At 35.9% G+C, this 14,020-nt stretch overlaps 2 protein-coding genes across 3 annotated transcripts; one reads left to right on the plus strand and one right to left on the minus strand.

The window, feature by feature from the left end:
* Positions 1 to 320: 320 nt before the first annotated feature.
* Positions 321 to 4,888, plus strand: LOC127064962 (solute carrier organic anion transporter family member 1A5-like). The gene is made up of 9 exons (XM_050996676.1): positions 321 to 564; positions 917 to 1,194; positions 1,257 to 1,466; positions 1,566 to 1,824; positions 1,916 to 2,057; positions 2,287 to 2,768; positions 2,933 to 3,191; positions 3,279 to 3,705; positions 3,797 to 4,888. The coding sequence occupies exons 2-9, from the start codon at positions 936 to 938 to the stop codon at positions 4,681 to 4,683; spliced, it is 2,925 nt and encodes a 974-aa protein (XP_050852633.1). The 5' UTR covers positions 321 to 564; positions 917 to 935; the 3' UTR covers positions 4,684 to 4,888.
* A 108-nt stretch (positions 4,889 to 4,996) lies between these two features.
* LOC127064964 (solute carrier organic anion transporter family member 74D) lies at positions 4,997 to 10,428 on the minus strand. Of its 2 annotated transcripts, none has more exons than XM_050996678.1 (7): positions 9,203 to 10,424; positions 8,802 to 8,911; positions 7,433 to 7,884; positions 6,685 to 7,363; positions 6,070 to 6,457; positions 5,870 to 5,971; positions 4,997 to 5,573 (listed from the first exon to the last, which is right to left on the minus strand). In XM_050996678.1, the coding sequence occupies exons 1-7, from the start codon at positions 9,543 to 9,545 to the stop codon at positions 5,452 to 5,454; spliced, it is 2,196 nt and encodes a 731-aa protein (XP_050852635.1). In that variant the 5' UTR covers positions 9,546 to 10,424; the 3' UTR covers positions 4,997 to 5,451. The 2 variants fall into 2 exon arrangements, with proteins under 2 accessions (XP_050852635.1, XP_050852636.1); XM_050996679.1 differs by lacking the exon at positions 4,997 to 5,573 and adding an exon at positions 5,596 to 5,787 and having other exon boundaries at positions 9,203 to 10,428.
* Between the last annotated feature and the right edge of the window lie 3,592 nt (positions 10,429 to 14,020).

The raw sequence follows: 14,020 nt of genomic DNA on the forward strand, positions 1-14,020 counted from the left end.
TTGTAATCAGATTATTAGCTCGTAAAAATCAATAATCATCAATTCATCTTTAATTATAACAATTTTAACCAATACCAAGAAATTCATTAAACGACAATACAATGCTCTTGAAAAATTCTTGATGTTGTCGTTTCAATATCATTCTAATTACAAATGATTCTATAGTTATCGATTTAGTCTTGACTTGCATAGCGTTTAGTTTCGATCTATTCGTCGTACGTACGAGTAATAACATCGTTCCTATCGTAGCACACGCATGTATTACATTCGGCCTTTATCGAAAGATATCTTAGCTGCGTATCTGTAATGAGATAACGTGCGCGTTAGTTGAACCAAAGTGCCGCACCTTCGAGCTCTCCTTAGTCTCTTTCATAAGTGTGGATGGTGACAAAGAGAAAAATAAAATCTTGGGAGTATTAATAATTATCGTAGGTTACGCGAAAAAAAGTGTACGGAAAATATTGTTTATCATTGTGCATCATGTGACGACAACGAGAGACACGCGAGTGTAATTTTATATAAAGTTAATTTGTTCGTTCGACATTGGACCAATTCACAAAACAGGTATAAAATAACAAAAAGATTAAATTCTTTTAGGAAAATATCTTTTATTTTTTTTTTAAGTCGATTTCAAAACTCTTATCGTTAAAATTTTTTTACCAATTTGTTTATGAAGAAAATGGTTCAGATTAGTTGAAAATGTGTTAGAAAAATTGGTACTCTTTCAAGTGATTCACGATGACGCATCAGTCGCGTGCTCTCTACGTACACGTGTGATTTGTTCATATAAAAGCATTATTTATAAACTTGTAAAAACACTATGAATCTGATTGTACTATATTAAAAAAAAGAAAAGAAAGAAACAAAAAATTAGGATTAATATACGTATATTGATTTATAAATATCTTTGTTGAAGGTAAAGTTCTTTTCAAACGATGGCTATCCATCTTCAAGAAGTGGTAAGATCGGAAGTGGAAGGTGGTTTATCAGGGCCGGCTAATCCAATACCCAGCCAATCGATGGATTGTGGATGTAGACAATTACCATGTCCAAAATTAGCAAAATTTGCAACAAGACGTATGTTCGTTGGATTGTTATGTTGGGTCGGCCTTTTTCAAGCTGCTTCATCGACATATTTTTATATTATTGGTCCTACGATAGCAAGAAGGTTTCAATTCAATCCTTATTTGATAGGTACGTGATATTGACCTATCAAAATTAATGTAAAAAATAACTTATAAACGTTTCGTTTACAGATTGGGTATTGGTAACCTCAGAATTAACACCTTTTTTTCTTGGCCTGATCGTTGCATACTGGGGTGACAAAATTCACAGAGCATCATGGATAGGTGCTTTGGTATTATTGCAATGTGCTAGTTACGTGATATTGATAATACCACATCTAACTCATAAAGTTAGAATTATCGAAGAAACGTTGAATGTGACGCATATGTCTCTATACGCAGGTAATTTCTATCATAAAAAATTATATGAATACTTTTATAAAATGGATAATACATTTAATGAATCATAGCGGAATTAATGAACTAGTAGTTTGTTTTCAGACGATAGTCCGGATTTATGTTCGGCCAGTACATCCAGGCTAATAGTGGAAGAGGATGACACGTGTTATTTCACTCTAGCAATCTTAATTTTGGTACAAGTTTTAGTAGGTATGGCTAATATAGCCTACTATGCACTTGGTATATCCTATCTCGATGATAATACCAAAAAACAGCATGTAGCGGGATTTTTTGGTATCATAATCGCAGTGAAAGTCATCGGTATTCTTCTGGGATACATTCTCGCTTGGGGTTGTCTTCGGTAATTAAATGAAAATAAAATATCTCGATTATTAGACATATGAAATATTCAAAGGATTTCGTTATATCTTTCATCGTTCATTTCTGCCCAGGGTAGACGCGGAGGATTTGAAAATTGTGGAATCTTATCAAGAACAGATAGGTGCTTGGTGGCTTGGCTTTCCCATACTCGCAATAGCCATGATAATTCCTGGTTTATTTCTCTCGTGGTTTCCTAGAAGATTACCTTCTGAGGTAAAACTAATATAAAACATATATTACTGATCAAAAGTTTTTTTAAAGATAATACTGATATGATACTGATTTAACGAATTGAAATTTAAATTTCATCATCAAAATAATGTAAATCTTAAATTTTATCAAAATGAAACGTATTCATAAAAATTTTCTGAACTTTTAATTCTTGGTAAGTGTATATATAAAAGTAATTAACAAAATACAATAATGAGAATTAATTCGGCAGGTAGTGGAACAGGCAGCTGCTTCGATACTCGATCGTGCGGGTACACTAACTCTTCATCGTCTAAAATCAATCGATCATAAAATTGGCACTCCAAACTTTTGTGCGATGCTCAGAAGGCTAATCATAAACAAGATATTGATATGCAATATTCTTGCTTCGGCCTTTTGTGCCACTGCTCTCTTGAATTTCATGACACACGAGAATATCATTCTGGAATCTAGATATCAAATACCCAGACCCACAGGAATGTTGCTCGGATTTGGGGATCCCTTTCATTCTAGATTAATCTCGACTATTTTGAAACCAGTTTTGATTGGACTGATCATAATTATATCTGGATTGGTATTGTCCAAAGCTAAGCCACGAGCAACATTTATAGCCGGTTACAACTTCATTATGACAGTTTTAGCAACTATTACAATATTTGCTTTGGTATTTGCATATTGTGATATGCTACCGATTGTTGGGATGAATAAAAGATCGTAAGTATACATAGGCATATATATATATATATATATATATATGTATATATATATACATATACATATATATATATATATATATATATATATATATATATAATTTAATCGACTTGATCTTCCTTAATTATTATATATTTTAATAAAATATGTCATTCATTCGCAAGAATCACTTTGTTGAAATACTGCAACAAGGATTGCCGTTGCTCGAGAGATTCCGATTTTCGGCCAACCTGCGACACTAGAGGCATGTTCACATTTTATACGCCTTGTCACGCTGGTTGTACATCTATAAACTACATAGACAATGTCAAGATCTATAGTGGTTGCAGTTGCATCGAAGATATGACGGGACAAGGAAACCTAGATGCTAAGGATGGTCCATGTGGCTCGTCTAGTTGTCAAATCGGATGGCTAGCTTTTGAAGTACATCATTGAGTTTTTAATTCAATTATTACTCGACAAAACCAATGAATTCGTTTATTAAAAAAAAAACAACTTTTACTATTTCAGTTTGGTACTTTGCTCAGCTATGCTTTGATCGCTTCCACTTTCGTTGGTGATCTATTGATCAATCTCAGATCAGTCTATAGACAAGATAAAGCGAGTAGCATAGGATTTTGGATGATGTGGGTTGCACTTTTTGTCAATGTACAGGGCAAGATTCTTTATCAAACGATTGCGAATATGACATGTATACATTGGGGTAATAAAAGGACTATATGCCATCTTCACGACAATAAAAAACTTGGAAATTATATGTTCCTCTTGACGACTGTACTACTAGTTATCTGCATTTTTTTTAAGATTTTGGTATGGATTTTCTGTAGAAATTTAATGATATATGGTAAATCGGTAAAAGAAAACGAAGAAGACAAGGCCCAGGAATTGATGCCAATTCAACAACCTTCGACGAATTCCGATAAATCTGGTAACAACGGTAATAAAAAAAAAATAAAAAGAAAAATTATATTTTATAATATGTTTTAATAATTATTTATGATATTTAATAATTATTTATGATCATCTAGGTATCGTTACATGTCCACAATTTTTCGAAACTACAGAAAAAGAAGCAGTACAAGATACAGCTAAACTAAAGACAAAAGAAGAAGAAGATGATGAGGAATCGAAACGTCCTTTAATATACGGCCCTCTGGGTCCAGGAAATCGACGAAAGACCAGTAACGACGTTCAACAGGATCGTCCTAGAAAACAGAAAACTCGAAATCTTGAAACGGACGACGAGTTCGATAGTTCCAGCGACGAAAGTAAGAAGAATTCTAGCCCTAAGATCGCTTATAAACCATTGGAACTAGACTCGGACGTTGAAGGCGATCTTGGAAGTACAGCAGCAAGATCTCGAAAGCGTGTCCTTAGTAAGGATTATGATGAATTCACGGAAAGATCGAGCTCGTCGTTGAGCTCGAAAAGACGAGAATTTCCAAATCCAGATGATTACGGAGACCCAAGATCGATAAGGAGCGTTTCTACGAAGGATCGAAAAGCATATGAAGATGGATCATCCAAAACAAGTAGTTTTGAGTATTCCAAGACGGAGAGATTCAAGAAAGGAGACTTCAATGAAGTTGGTATACCAATAGTCGAATACCATCCTCAAAGTTCCGATAATTCGACTGGAAAAGATTCTATATTCTTGAAAGACGTTAAATCGTTGATAAGCAAATATGAACAACATTCGAGCCAAGAAAAATTGGAGGATGATCGAGTGTCTATCAAATCAGCTGGCAAGACTGGTATTCCTCTCGTTGCTATGACTCAACCCAGACTCTCTTCTGGGCAAGCCTCCTCAGGATTTGGCAGCTTGAGGGAAAGCTCCTCCGATCCTCGAGGAACTCCCAGTCCAAAGAACTCTTCTATCAAGGGTAGCAAAGGGGCACTCTGTACCGATTTGTGAATTATTTATGTTTCGTGAAACCACGAGTACACATACATACATACACATACACGTTGAGGTCACCTTCGATCTCTGTCGAACTATTCTCTCGTCGATATCCAAATTTTCGTTGCTTACGATTATCGAATCGTAACTATAATACGATAATTGCAATTTTATATTTTATATTTATTGTTCAATTAAAATTTATTATGTCCTAAATTTATTTTAACTGTTGCTTTACCTTACCTTTCCTTGCAAAAGAAAATATAATTCGTTTATTATCCAAAGAAATATTTCGAAATGTTAGGAGTGGATAAGGATCCGTCACGTCTTCTATCATAAAATATTTCATTATTTTTTTCCAAGCAACATATACAAGATTCCTGTTAATGACATCCTCTTTCATCCGTGATTAGCTTAATCTAATTTTCATCGATTATGAATATGATCCCTCGAGAAAAGTAAGCAATTTTTACAGTTTTAATTCGTATGATCACACAGATATAAAGTAAATGAGAATGTTAGTAAAATTAATACAACAGAAAGGAGACCAAGTCCTGTTCGACAGACAGTCTCTCCGATGATAAACCAATATAAGATTTCGATCTTATAGGTACCACGAGCTTTAAATATTTAAAATGATTCTTAAGGTACTTGTAAAGTCTTTATTCGTCAGCCCTTTTTCCTTTCTTATTCTTCGTTACTCAAGTCTCTCTTTTTTTTTCTTCAACTCTTTTCGTCTCAAACCTGCATCTTGCTTTGAAGAATAACACGACATCGAGTCTATCAAAGTGTTTCACCGGGCTCCTCCGCGATATCCTCTAGTTCGATCTCTTCGTCGAAGATCTTCACGTCTTTCACGTAATACCAGACCCCAACGTCAAACAATGTTCCAATGATCACGAAACCTCGAAAAAAGAAAAGAAATTCCTTCAACAAAAATATCTCGAAATTTTTTAACGATTATTACATGCATTAAAAAAGAAAATAAATAGCGAACAACAAATTTTCTTCCAAGTTCATTTTTATCAGTGCTATCAAGGTCATCGGTTGTCGTAGATTTTAGCCATGTATTTATTTACGACTTTGAATTTTTCTGACCACCCATTTCTTTTTTCACAACTTTTCATTCAAAAAAAAAATATTTAAATGCTTTGCTTCTTATTTATCACTTTCTTTATACGAATAAAAGAAAATAACTTACTCGCTGCGGTGAAGTTTAGCAAGTATCTAAGAGCCTCGCCATTGTACAGCCAACAATTTCCAGTTCCTGTATAAGTCTTACCCCATACGAGGCAAGTTTTGTCTACAAAAAATATGTATATGCATACATATATATGTATATAATTTGCTCACTTTTAAGAGGAAAATTTCGAATTGAAAAATTTAAGAAACGAAACTCACCTAAAATGAATCCAAATAAAATGGGTGACGGTATGAAGGCGAATAAACTCATAATAGTTAAGCTAAAACCCATAGCTACCGTCTTATCTTTCTCGTCAACGCATCTCACGGAAACAAGAAAGTTCGATGCCCTTCCGGTACCACCACTAAACTTGAGTAGACACATAACCGCGAGGAACACATAAAATTTACTCATGCAATCGACAGGACAGGCTCCGGGTATCGCTGTACCTAAAGTTGGCATCGACTCGGGTTCCGTCATCTCTGTGGATAGCTCGGTAGTAAAGCTTGAAGTGTTGTTCGCCGTAATGAAGTGTGTCAAAACGCGAGAGAATTTCGATTTCACGCAGCTACAGTCGGTATAAACCTTGCTACCGTCTCTGTGGAGCTAAAGGAAATAAAGAAATTATGGTTATAAGAAATGAATTGCATTAGGTGTATGATTATAACTAAAAGTGTTCTTATATGCAGTTACTTTATCCAGATATATATATATATATATATATATATATATATATATATATAATAAATCCATTTATAAGATATAAACGTTGCGATCATTAATCGATTTTATTTCGAATGTTAATCTTGGAAGAAAGAAAAATAAAAAGGAACCTTCATGCTCCGACAACCAGCGTGACAGGCTGAAATGAACGTTTGACCATGTTCAGAGCAGACTGGATTGTACGTAACGTAGTCACAATGGCAAAGCTCGTTGCAAGGTAATTGGGTTTTCAGTACTCCGTTCGATTGAATAGCCATTTGATCGTCGTTTGCGGAACATCCCAAAAAGGCGTAAGAAATTATTCCCATGATGGATATGGCACCAACCATAACGTTCCATGCTGCTAGGTATCTAGCTTTTGGCTTGTATTTGGAGATTATCAAGCCAGATAATAGAATTCCAAAAGCACTGGAAATTAGACCAACAGTACCGGTGATCAACGAAGAAACGGATGCCGATTGTTTGTATTGAGTTTCGATGTATTTCGGCATGAATATCCAATATGGCATGTAACCCATAAAATAAAAAACCGTAGCTAGATTGTTGCACATCAAGGTCGTATTAGTCAATAAACGTTTGAACGTTCTTAGCATGTCTGACAAGGAAGCAGGAAGTTCAGGTTCTTGATCGTTTGCCTTGATACTAGCAGCCGACTTATTTCGTTCCAAGGCCAAAACTTTTCGAGCCGCTGCTCTTGGTAGAGTTTTTGGGAAGAGAGCGATCACGCATGCAAATACGAAGAGCAGAAAGGCCAAAATTATCCAACCTAACCACCATGCGCCAAGCCACCTGTTCGTTTATCGATATTTAAGTTTTATTTGAAAATACACTTGTTATGAATCAAATTGGGGTTCGTACCTTGGATCCTGAGTCGTAATGGTCGGTGTCAAGGTCGGACTGATATAGAATTTCAAGGCAAAGGATGCCAGACCGTAACCTATCGCTGGACCCAACATCCTCAAAAAATATGAAAAACTTATGAGCGCAGGAGTTTTCGATTTTTGTATATTGTCGTCCATGTAAGAAACACCTAACGTGTAATAAAGCGATCCACCGACACCCGAAACTAATTGGGCAATAAAGAGTAACACTTGAGGTGCAAAATTATTATCGGTGTCCTTGCACTCTTGCCCACGGCCATCTTTGCCCAAACATAAGAATTTTCGATACTTGTCGGGAATCAAGCTGGGTATCGTGTTGTTGGACGAATTTTGAATTTTCCCACCATACTCCTTCGTCAACATCAATGCATCCTCGCCCGGTCCATAAAGAAAATGTGGTAACATCGTCAAGCAACAAAATAGTACAACCTGAAAGGAACAAAAAATTATAATTTTATTAGCAGGATATTGAACATTTTTATAGGTACATACATATATATGTGTGTGTGTGTGTGTGTATAGATAGCAGATAGATAGATAGATATATTCCTTCGTTGGATTTCAGTCGTGCAAAATTTTTCATTAGAAAATAATTTATTATAAAGAAAATAATAAATCACTATAAAAATTCTGTTTTCTATACAGCTTCTAAAAACGATATTTACCATCCCGTTATCTTAATGATAACTCGACGTAAGTCTCGAACGATGTCGCGAAAGGGTGATAAATATGTCATAATTAATCCAACGAGACTGTGTGTAAACGTTTGACCTTACGTGATTTTTGAATGTAACTAAACAAATAACGACGATATGTTTAAACTTTGTTTTATGATGTTGGAATTGGATTATTAAGAATTAAAATGAAAAGAAGTTAAAGAAAAAGAAAGTGAATAGGAGAAAGAGAAAAAGAGAGATAGAGGGAGAAAGAGAGAGAGAGAAAGATAAAAAGACAGAGACAGAGAAAAAAAGAAAGAAAAATAAATGAGAGATAGTCCTTTAATTATATTCGACGAAATAATGAAGATCTTTATAGCGATAAAATAAAAATGGACGACAGCAAAGTTGCAAGCACTCCACGAGCGCCTTTTCACTGTTCAATGAATGAATCTAAGCATAGCTAAGCGTACGATGGCGAGAGTACGAGATGGTAAGAGGCGTGAATGAGCGTAGCTACGTTTTCAACGCTTCCTAATTTAATTAAGAACCGACCAACCGGTGAGTTATGACGTCTCCTATCTCGTTCCTCTCGGGGGCGTCCGCCGACACGGACTTGACCGATACTACGCATTTTTCAAATTTTTCTTTTATCGAATTGTCATATCTTGGAATCTCTAAGACACTTACAGTATAAATTCCGAATGCGATCCATCGTGGCCTGTGACCCCTTCCAGCGTAATAAGACAATACCACTGAGACGAACAGCTGAGAAATATCGTTACCTACGGTGATAAGACCTGCGACACGAGTTATTAAAATTAGAAAAAAAAATAGAAAGAGAGAAAAATATAAATATATATATTCAGCTTCGTTTATATAGATAAAAAGAGAAACAAAATCAATTTCCATAAATCTCTTATAGAGTATTATATAAAATACGATCATTTTATCATAGTTCAAATATAAATATGAATTATCGAACATAAAAACATAAAATCAATGAGTAACAATTAACTATGATATAAAGATAGTTTTTATGATCTAAACGAAATTTGTTTTGAAGTAAAGTAAGAAAAGTGATATCTCACCGGTAGTCTTTGAGGGTATTTTGAACCTTTTTTCGATGGTGGTGATCGTGCCGTTAAAATACGCGTAACTTGCCGAAAATATGCAACCAAGGATACCATAAAGGAAAACGTATGCCTTTTTATTGGCAAACCTCTGTAGGTTTGGTCCACGAAGACACCATATACCACACGAGGTGTCATCCGTGATAGGTAATTCCCTAAAAACATCTTCGAGGCCTCTGGTTGGTGTTGTAGGTGTCGTTGGAGTTGTTGGTGGGGTATTAGGCACCCTCAAGAGTTTCAAACTCTCGGGCCCATTTTTTTCGTGGCCCGAATTGTTACTCGAGTTTTTCGAATTCTTCATTGTCCTTTATATATTCGTGTGGTTACTAGCCCTAAGTTATATGATTGTCACCCTCAGATATATTTCTATCTTTCTCTCTCTCTCTCTCCGAGTGACCTCAATCCCGTGTCGCGTCCCGTTTCCGATCTCCGGTCCTTGGCATCGCTTTTTCTTTTACGAATTATGCGAACACCGTCGCGACACCGTAGCAACAACTCGCGACGGAACTTGATCTTTCTCCCCCCCTCTCTCTCTTTCTCTCTCTTACTCCCTCTCTTTCTATCTTCTCTCTCTCTCTCTCTCTCTCTCTCTCTCTCTCTTTCGGATGTTCCCGCTATTTCGATCGATTCAAACTCGCTCCTCTCGCGAGATCACACGATTTTCCATCTTTCGTGACACTCGAGAGAAGGAAGCGAACAGAGAAAGAAAGAAAGAAAGAAAGAAAGAAAGAAAGAAAGAAAGAAAGAAAGGAAGGAAGGAAGGAAGGAAGGAAGAAAGAGAGAGACCTATCACCTATAGACGACGTCACTGCAACCTTGCTTGCTTGCTTGCTTGCTTGCCACGCGAATAGATCGAAATCGGTCGAAGAAAGATTTTTTTAAAGTTCCAAAGAGTTCTCTCTCTTTCTCTCTCTTACGAGAAAGTTCGTCAAAGTCGGCACAGCTTTTCACGAAATATTTCTCCCAACCGTCCGGAAACGACGATTATTCTTTGAAAACTGATACGACGTTGGTGAACGACGGTGACAACGAGAGAATCCGGGATCTCATGAAGGATCCCCACCTTCGGCCCTGAAGATCGACCGGATTACGGAGGTCCACGACGCGGAGATCGACGTGATACGCACCTATGATATCCTCGCTCCGTCGGCGCTGTTATCAACTCGATGCGTATCTTCCATCTCTTTCTCTATATCTCTATCTCTATCTCTATCTATCTATCTCTTTCTCTCTCTGTCTCTCTCTTTTATACATCGTTCGAATCTACGCGACACCCCTCTTTCTCGTCGTCTTTTTCTCTCTCCTTTTCTCTCTCTCTCTCTCTCTCTCTCTCTCTCTCTCTCATTCTCCCTTTTCTCCGCCTCGCTCGTTCCTTCCTCTACTTGGCTAGAACGATCTATTCCATAACGTTTGCTATCTTACTACTCTTCCACTCGCTCTACTTGTTCGCTCCTGTCTTGCTAAAACCCTCTCTATTTCGCACCCTTTTGCTCTCTTTTTCTTAGATCACTCGGATCATTTAATAGAATCCGCAAACGTGTTCGCGACGAAAATGAAACTAACGAAAAGTCTATGATGATCTTGTTTTTATTTCAACATAGGAAGGTAAACATCTGAAAAACGATATCATAGATTTTTGTTAGGCCTTTGTGTCCTTTGGTAAAAAAAGGTCCTTGACAGGAGAGAATTGGACGAAAACAGATCGCGATTAGCCTTAGGAGGTCTCCAGTCTCGTAACTCGATGTCTAAGCTCGTTTCTAGTCGAGCTCACCGGAGTATAGGCTTACATTGTGAACCCATTATGATTTAATAGATCAGACGACGTGATGTACACGCGCGCGCGCGCGCTCACTCGCGACACACGCCGCCGTAAACTCTTCCGTCTATTCCCGCGCATTGCTAATGGCGCACACCAAATAGCTATACCGCTAATAGCTGCCGGTTAATTGCTGGAATTTAATTTTCGTCGTGCCCGACCAACCACTGGATCGAGTGCTCGCAAACGTCGTCGTCGTCGTCGTTGTTGTCGTCGTCTTCGTCTTCGTCTTCGTCTTCGTCGTCGTCATCGTTGTCGTAGTCATTGTCGTAGTCGTTGTCATAGTCATTGTTTAGTCTTTGTCGTCGTTTTTCTTTCTCGCGAAAAGATTTTTCAAATCTTCCATTTACTTCCTTTTTTATCTTCGAAGCTTAATTGGATAGTCTTTGATAATTTTGATAATCATTAGTTTCGAGCGCATCATTAAAACGTTGTAATTATATAAACGTTGTAAATTGACAAGCTTCGATATTTACTAAAGCAATTAAATAACATCATAAGTACGTTTCCTTTTATAATAATATTTAATCAGTAGTAGTAATGAGCCACCTTGCTTTTTCATGCCCATATATGCCTACATGATATCTCCAAGAACCGGTAAACTTTTTAAGTAAACTTTAGCCTATTCCTTTTATATTTTCTCTATATTTCATCTCTTGTAAGATATTTCTTATTTCTTATTTTAAAGTAGCCGTGGTATTTAAATAATATGTTTATAATATCGGAAGATATTTCTTCTCTCTTTAAAGTCGTGTTGTGGTATTTAAGTATCTATATGTTTATCGATAGAAACTATTATAGCTGTTAAGGTGTATTGGTATAAAAATTAAACAGTTCTTTTCGATCCAACGTAATCGAAGTTACATGTACGCGTTTATTAACATCCGAGATGATTTGCGAGAAACGTCGCTTCTTCGACAATATTTACGCTCTGATCGCGAATATGACGAGACGAATGAACATTTACACATCGACGATAACGGGCCGCCATAAATTTATTTGCAATCTCGGAAATGTTCTCGTAGCAGACTGCACGAAAAATCGTCGGTATCATTACTTTTCTATCAAGCGCCATTACGAACATAAACATAGACACATAGACGCATACATAAAGATTTCTTCTCCCTCTTTCTTTTCTCTTGAGAGAATAAGAAAATATTTCGAAAAGGTGGCGCCATTTGAGCTTATCTCGAGAGAATACTAAATGATCGATTGGTGGAAGCACTGAATCTTTGGTACTTTTAAAATCGTGGAAAATTCGTAGAAAATCATTCCGTAAGATTTCGAGGAGGAAAGGGAAAGGAAACAAAAAATTTATGTGACACGATTAACTGGTACAAACTCATTCTTTAAAAAAAAATAAAAATAAATAAAAAATAATAAAGAAAAAACAACCGCTGATCCACGCGTCTGATTTACGATTTTCGTTTTCTTTTATATTTGTACAGCATTCCACGCAGACGTTATTGTATTTATGACAAGATTTTGCCATAGGTATTTATGTACGTCAGAAAAAAAGTTAGGTCGATTCGTATCCAAAGAGAACGTATCAAATCTTTGAAACTCATGGCATATCTTCATTGATTGTGGGCCTATCAGCAATCTTCTTTAATAATTTTTATGAGTATTATTTCATCGAGTTTTTTGCTGACGAACTATTACGTTGCAAATTTTATTTTTGTCCTCGACAATCATCGTTTCTATCAAAATTTCGTCGTATCTATTATTTGCACTCATCAACTTCTTAAAATATTTTTTTTCTATACGATAAAAGCATGAATAATTTATGATAATTAATGATAATTTTACTATCGCTCAGCTTATTATTAGAAATTGAAAATGGAGAAGAAAAAAAGAAGCAGGATCGGATGAAATGAATTACAATCATTATTATTAATCATCCTGATAGTTTTTCTTTCTCCAATTAAAAATTCTTTTTCGTAATCATTTATTATAGAATCGTTTGTTACGATTTTTTATTTTATTGTTATTCTTTTATAAATTTTGATCTAATGCGACAAATTCTCGATTATAATTTTCTTTTTTTTTTTCCTTTTTTTTTAAACAATCAATCTCATTTTTCGAGAGCGATTCGTTTTGACGAGTAACAACAGTTCGTTGATCGCGATGCTTCGTTTCTCTTTGCCGGTCAAACTCCGAAGATGTCGACAACGTTGACTAGATCGGACTGTACCTCGACTTAGAAGACTTTGATGAGGTCTATATGAAAGATGGGTCAGGGTCATGCACAATGTACCACGTACATACATCGACAAAACTTACGAAAGCTGACCTATAGAAAGAATGAGACGTTCGATTCATGTTCTCCATCTCTTTCTTTCTCTCTCTCTCTCTTTCTCTCTTTCTCTCTTTTCTTTTTCATCGTTCAAACATTCATTCGATCGCTCGACAAGTCAATAATCGATAAGCTCCAATCAATAATCGAGTCAATAATCGCGTCTCTTTTTTAATTTTTCATCGATCAATTGATTAACATTTATTTGTTAGAAGATATCTGTGACTTCTCAACAAAGTGTAAGCTATTGTGTTATCGTATCGCGTTTAATAATTGTTTAACTTATGTACGTATACATAAACTGTTTACATTGATCATTTCGACATCATGCATCGTCGTAAAATGAATGAATCGTTAAAAAAATTACATTTGAATGTAATATGCATTCTAATATATCTTTAATGATGTTTATCTCTCCCTCTTACTCTCTTTTCTTTCTCCCTCCCTCTCTGTCTTCCTCTCTCTCATTTTCTCTCTTTCTCTTTCTTTCATTCTCTCTCATAAGTATTTTTATATTTATTGAAATTAAGATAAGGATGGTTACTCCCTAAGTAGGTTATCTTCTCGATTGAAAGCGTATCTTATAGTTAGAAAATTGTGCCATTTTTATATTGAACCGAGCTTGGCGTTGCACTTAAAGAAAAATTAAAATCGAAAGTAGAGC

The sequence above is a fragment of the Vespula vulgaris genome, chromosome 7 (assembly GCF_905475345.1).
Source record: "Vespula vulgaris chromosome 7, iyVesVulg1.1, whole genome shotgun sequence".
Lineage (NCBI taxonomy): Eukaryota > Metazoa > Arthropoda > Insecta > Hymenoptera > Vespidae > Vespula > Vespula vulgaris.

Excerpts from the sequence above, each read along its gene's own strand:
- LOC127064962 (XM_050996676.1), top strand. The coding sequence starts at position 936 with ATGGCTATCCATCTTCAAGAAGTGGTAAGATCGGAAGTGGAAGGTGGT. Across the intron at positions 1,195-1,256 it reads ATTCAATCCTTATTTGATAG|ATTGGGTATTGGTAACCTCA; the intron begins GTACGTGATATT and ends TTTCGTTTACAG. Across the intron at positions 2,058-2,286 it reads CTAGAAGATTACCTTCTGAG|GTAGTGGAACAGGCAGCTGC; the intron begins GTAAAACTAATA and ends TTAATTCGGCAG.
- LOC127064964 (XM_050996678.1), bottom strand. The coding sequence starts at position 9,545 with ATGAAGAATTCGAAAAACTCGAGTAACAATTCGGGCCACGAAAAAAAT. Across the intron at positions 8,912-9,202 it reads AATACCCTCAAAGACTACCG|GTCTTATCACCGTAGGTAAC; the intron begins GTGAGATATCAC and ends CTCGTGTCGCAG. Across the intron at positions 7,364-7,432 it reads ATTACGACTCAGGATCCAAG|GTGGCTTGGCGCATGGTGGT; the intron begins GTACGAACCCCA and ends ATAAACGAACAG.